The 6,197-nt window shown below is 42.4% G+C and overlaps 1 protein-coding gene across 1 annotated transcript in view; it reads right to left on the bottom strand.

Moving 5' to 3' along the window:
• The window catches only part of PSIP1 (PC4 and SRSF1 interacting protein 1), a gene marked incomplete at its 5' end in the record, with an annotated part of 37,629 nt that extends 31,677 nt beyond the window's left edge, over positions 1 to 5,952 (bottom strand). The window contains 2 exons of the mRNA XM_082013626.1: positions 4,685 to 4,761; positions 5,881 to 5,952. Of these exons, the coding sequence (XP_081869752.1) occupies positions 4,685 to 4,761; positions 5,881 to 5,952 (149 nt within the window). The remainder of the gene's footprint in view (positions 1 to 4,684; positions 4,762 to 5,880) is intronic.
• Positions 5,953 to 6,197: the final 245 nt, after the last annotated feature.

Consider the following 6,197-nt stretch of genomic DNA (forward strand, 5'->3'; position numbering starts at 1 on the left):
CTTATTTTAAGTTTCTCACCCAATCCTTTCCTTGATGAAGTAAACGTTAGAAATATTTGATTTTTATTTAAGCTACTCTTGTAGTAGACGTCTTAACAGTGCCTGCATATCTTTGTCAGACAAACAACACTGCTGCATAGCACTATCCCTACTGTAAGCTGTGTAACTAAAGCTTTTAGCCTAGTAGCTTTCCTCATATGTCAAAGTCACAGTATCCACACCACTAGCTTCTCTAAGCTAGACTTGGGAAAACAAGGTAACATATTACTGAAAACCAGTATTCAGGTTTAGCCTGAAGAATAGCAAAGTTTAGTTCGTGCCCTACTTTCATAACCTTTAATTTCACTATGCCAATCCATACGCTGCTAACAGAAAAAGACAACACTTTGGTGGTACCTTCTTACCTTCATTCTGCACCTAGACACAGCTTTGTTTGATGGTATATATGTTAGATCCAAATATTTGAAAAGTTGCAGATACTTGTTTTCTAATGCATCAGCTCATGGAAAAGTTAAAGAGACACTTGTAAGCTCCATTTTCCTATTTACTGTTTAATGTCTTCATCAATGACACAGACAGCGGGATCAAGTGCACCCTCAGCAAGTTTGCAGATGACACCAAGCTGAGCGGTGCAGTTGACACACCTGAGGGACAGGATGCCATCCAGAGGGACCTGGACAAGCTCGAGGAATGGGCTTCTGTGAACCTCATGAGGTTCAACAAGGCCAACTGCAGGGTCCTGCACCTAGGTCGGGACAACCCGTGGTATCAATACAGGCTGGGGGATGAAGGGATTGAGAGCAGCCCTGCTGAGAAGGACTTGGGGGTACTGGTGGATGAAAAGCTGGACATGAGCTGGCAATGTGCGCTCACAGCCCTGAGGCCAACTGTGTCCTGGGCTGCGTACAAAGCAGCGTGGCCAGCAGGTCGAGGGAGGTGATTCTGCCCCTCTACTCCACTCTGCACTGCATCCAGCTCTGGAGCCCTCAGCACAGGAAAGACATGGACCTGTTGGAGCGGGGCCAGACAAGGGCCACCAAAATGATCGGAGGGATAGAACACCTCTCCTACGAGGAGAGGCTAAGGGAGTTGGGGTTGTTGAGCCTGGAGAAGAGAAGGCTCCAGGGAGACCTTACTGAAGCCTTCCAGGACTTAAAAGGGGCTTCTAAGAAAGACAGGGACAGACTTTTTAGCAGGGTCTGCTGCGATAGGACAAGGGGTAATGGTTTTAAACTAAAAGAGGGTAGATTCAGACTAGACAGAAGGAACAAATTTTTCACAATGAGAGTGGTGAAACACTGGCACAGGTTGCCCAGAGAGGTGATAGACGCCCCATCTCTGGAAATATTCCAAGTCAGGTTGGACGGGGCTCTAAGCAACCTGATCTAGTTGAAGATGTGCCTGCTCATTCCAGGGGGGTTGGACCAGATGACCTTTAAAGGTCCCTTCCAATCCAAAGATTCTATCATTCTATATTCTTCATCATCTTTAAAAAGATTACTTGAGACTTAAACATTACTAAAGAAAAAAAACAAACCAAAACCACCAAAATGTATCACCTAAAAGCTTAAGCATTTCCTCTTCCAGCAGGAAAACACTCACCTCTGTGTATGAAGTATTAAGTAAGCCAATGTGACAGATTAAAGTGCAAATCACCTACCTCTTAGCAAGACATGGTTAGATGGTTCAGACAGTGTGGGAAACATGCACCTGCAAAGCTTCCTTGGGCAGATCAAAAGTTGGAGAGGGAGACAAACAGAAATTGCTAGATACAGAAATAGGAAAGAAGGCAATGTTTCCTATCTCCTAGAGGGAACCATTTTTGCAAGATCTGTAAGCCTCTACCCATATTGCTCAGGCTTTGGAATTGGCTACTGCGAAAAGGTCATGTAGCTTATTGGGTTGCTGTAGTTAAATCCCCATGCACCAAAAAGAAAAAGGAACAAGAAAATCAAATTAAGAGAGACTACCCTTATATATAGGGTCCAGAAACTAGAGTTCAGTGTGACCTGTTTATGTCCAACCAAAATCTGCACTGATGTGATTTACTGGTACAACACATCCAAATAAAATTTTTATTAAAATAGTATCTATTTTATTACAGTCTTTAGGATAGGGTACTGTTGCTGCATTAACACAGTATGGAACTAAACAGAACAAACCTCAACCAAATTCCCAAAGCGTTTTAAGAAGCATGTATCGGTTCACTGCAGACAGAGAACAACACCTTTAGTTGTGTTTTGACAAAACTTAGAGGAAAATCAACAATAGCAATCCAAGTACAAGTTTATATTTGTTTATAGTAATCTGCAAAACTGAGTTAATATTACTCCTAAAAATCAAGTAAGAATTATTCCCAAGCCAGTCTCGTTTTTGTTTTTCCCCATAGCTCCTCCTTTCCTACTGTGACTGTCCACACAGCTAGAAGATACTATCTTATACAGAAGCGCTTTTCAGCATGATTGAACTAGTTATCTGGATTTTTAGAGTTGCCACTACTTACAGTAAGATAGGCTGTCTATGTACAGACTACTAACATGCTGAAGGTACGTAGTGTCTAACTTCACACAGGTGTGTAATTGAAACTGGGAGAAGCACCACAGAGATCAAGTTTACGAAATTTTAATTCCCATGAAAAAGTACACAAAATTGCTAACTATACCTAATTCCTGATGGATCATTAAGTCACTACTTAGAGCTACAAACCTAAACAAAATTACATGCATTCTCCTTTTTTACCTGAGCTGCTCCTTCCTATTGTTACTTACAGGTATCTGCTGTAAGCAATATTAAGGACAATCAGGACACATGGGAGTTTCACCTATTACTACTCTAAGGAGCACAACATTCCTCAAGCATGTCAGAAGACAGCTGGGTCATGGAATGTTCTAAACTTTGCAATGTGTATGAAACAGATAAGGAGTTTCTCTCATATTGTATGTATCTCTGAAATGTAGTAACCCTGGACTTACTGCCTAACAAAAACCAGATCAATTGCAGTAAAACTGTATTTTGCAAGAATATCAGAGCGAGGAGCAGGCATTTCAAATTTACTCATGTAAACTACAAAAAAAGAGAAAAGAAAACTTCCAAACCCATGCATGTCTTAAGAGTCTAAGCTAAATTTAAAATTGGCCATAATGCTTCTCAAAATTTGCAATGGTATTTTTAAAGCTTTAGATAAGGAGTTATTTCTGTCTCCCTTATACTCAGTCTGCGTCCCTGTAGTCATTTAGAACCACACAAATCACCAATACAATCCAGAATGACACACATTAGAAAGGGCAGGACCAAAGCAATATTGTGTTTTCATCTGCCAAAAAACCCTAAACAAACAAACCAACCCCCACAACCAGCTGGGGGAAAAAAAAAATTAAGAAAAAAGGTAACCTGCTGCATTGTTGAAAATTGCGATTAAAAAAAGGGACAAAATTCAAACCTTTCAACCTTCAATCAAATTCCACGAACACCTCTTTATCCACAAAACTACACCTGCATAAAAAAACAGACAAACTACAAAAAAGGAACCATTGAAAGATGAGAACAATTAAAGAAATGCATAGGTGTATGAGCCAAGCATATAGAATTGTCTTTCACAGAGAAGTTGCCTCTTAAAGAAGCAACCAAGTAACAAATACCATCAGAGAAAGTAGAGGATGCTCACTCTTTAATTCAACCGGGCAATGTATCTTATCTTAGCATGGCTTACTAAAAGATAGATGTGAAGTACCAGATTAAAGAGATTTCAATAGGTAATTAATAAGCTGAAGGAAAAAACCCAAGAAAGCCTTTCCGCAAAATGCAAGAAACAGAGTACTTGTATATGCAACTTCTATTGGTGACCTGCTTATGTACCACTTGCCGTTTTGTTAAATAAAACGGCAGAATTAAAACACATCATTACAGTTTTTGCTGACCTTTTTAAAAAAAAAAACCCAAAACAAAACAGCCAATAAATCAGACAACTGAATTTGAAGTCCTAGTAATCTACACCAAGATCATCAGTGATGCTAAAAAGTAACGTGATAATTTTCAAAGAGACAGAACTGCATAAAACCCAGCATATTTACAATCAACTTTAGCAGGGAAAGAAATACAGTCCCTCAAAGCAAATCTTCTATGATTGCAAAATGCTAGCATTGATGAAAGTACCCAAAGATAAATATTATGCAGGTTGACAGGTATAAAGCTAACGGCACTTCCTCATTTTTCTCTCCAGATCTTATAAGATTCCAACACCCACAACCCCAAACCTCTCCAGAAAAAAAAAAAACAAAAAAATACATGATTACTTATCAGTTTCTCAAATTTTTCCTATCTTGCTGTTCTTAGCTGTATTTCTCTTTCTTTGAGAATATATTGTTGAGAATTCTGAGGATATACAGGACTTTTAATTAAAAGTCCATTACTAAAGAAAGAAAACCCTATCAGTCATACCACTGTGGATAGGATTTTTTTTTTTCTTCTGACAAGGGAAGTGTACATGGTATGGTTAAGGTCTATCATTGAATATTTTAAGCAAATGTTAGAGAAGCATGTCTTGTCAAAAGAGACTAATTTAGGAAGAGTAGGTCTGCTACTGAATACTATAGTTTAAAATACACTACATTCAGACAAGCTGTTAACTTCTTGTCATGGCATTCTACACGGAAAAAAATATGACCCTTAAATATGAAGGACTTACGTCTCATGGGTGCCAAAAAAGAAAATGGGCATTTTATTCGTAGGAGGCTTTACGGCTCCATCAGGAACTTCATCCACCTAAGGAAAAGACAGACTGTAATTAAAGTCAAGTAACAGTTAAGAACAGCCTAGGGAGAAATAAGTAAAAGTGTTAAGCATTAAAAGAGGCATTAAAAAAAGCTACAGAGAAGCAAAGCAGGTCTCAAGATCTCTTTTTAACTGTATGTTAAAAAATACAGCAGAATCCAAAACAGTATTCACAACAATAGGAAGTGACAACACTTCTTGTGCTACAGCAACACTTTTCACATGACCACTTGCTTTAGAAGGAGAGACACGATGTGCTACAGGTAAAAAGCACAATTCAATTCCATCCAAATACCGCCCCTCCTTCAGCATAAGAAATAGCAGGACTTCCTGCCCTTGCGCTGAGCTTGTAACTTGCCCAGGCCCAAATGTCAAGTGCTACAAAAACGAAAGGTCAATAAACCTTTTAAAAAAACCCAATGCTTAAGACAGCATCTTAGCTAAGTATGTCATAATTGGTCTTTTATCTACATTCCCACAACCATCAAATGACCTACTGCAGTCACAGAACCTGCCATGCCTCTTCCAAGGGAGCATGCGAAAAAGGACTGGACAACTTCTCACATACACTTAGCTTATTCTACAGGAAGCACCACAAGGGATAGCTGACTTTAAAAGTAAAGATTAACTCCGCCATAACTTCGTGTTCCTTTTTTGTCAAGAAAGAGCAGGTAATGGGGAACAGCATTTCTGCACGGTTAGGTGGTTGCACAGCTCCTGCATCATGCTACCACACAGCAGCCTTCACTCCTAAAAGCGAAGTTATGCAAATTAGGACAACTAACGACTACGAGAGAGGGCTATTTGTTACAGGAGAAGGGACTTACAGGCAAGCATAAGGCAACGGCAAGGCAGAGCACTAGATCTGCAGTGGGGTTCAGAAGTCGCTGCCAACCGCGGGAGCACGACCGTGGCCTCCCCCACAGGAGAGGAGCCCGAAGGCGCACGGCGGCTTAACCGCCTTGCTCCCCACCGGCGTTTGGGCACGCTTCTGGCAACAGAGCTGGAAGCGCGGGAGGGGAGGCCGGGAGAGGCGGGTGCAGGGGAGGGCGGAGGGCCGGTACGGAGCAGGAGGGCGTTGCGGCCTGCAGGGGAGGGGGGGTGCCTTACCCTGGCCGGCCAATGGGGATAACCTTTCATCTTGGCAAAGATCAAGTCTCCGGGTTTGAAATCTCGGCTCATGTTTTCTCACCGACGTGACGCCTGTTGCCGCCAGGCGAACCGGGCCGGGGGGGGGGGGCCTGCACCTCCAGCCCCCGAGGCGCTGCCAGCCGCCCGAGGTCCCGCTGCCGGGATAAACACACCGGGGCGGGGGAGCGGAGACAAGGGCAAGACAGGAGGGAGGGACATCAGCACCGCGCTCCGCAAGGGCGGGCAGCCCCCGGGGGGCACCGCGCCGCGCCCGCCCCTCACCCCCGCCGAAAGCC

This window comes from Phaethon aethereus (assembly GCF_964289735.1).
Source record: "Phaethon aethereus genome assembly, chromosome: Z".
NCBI lineage: Eukaryota > Metazoa > Chordata > Aves > Phaethontiformes > Phaethontidae > Phaethon > Phaethon aethereus.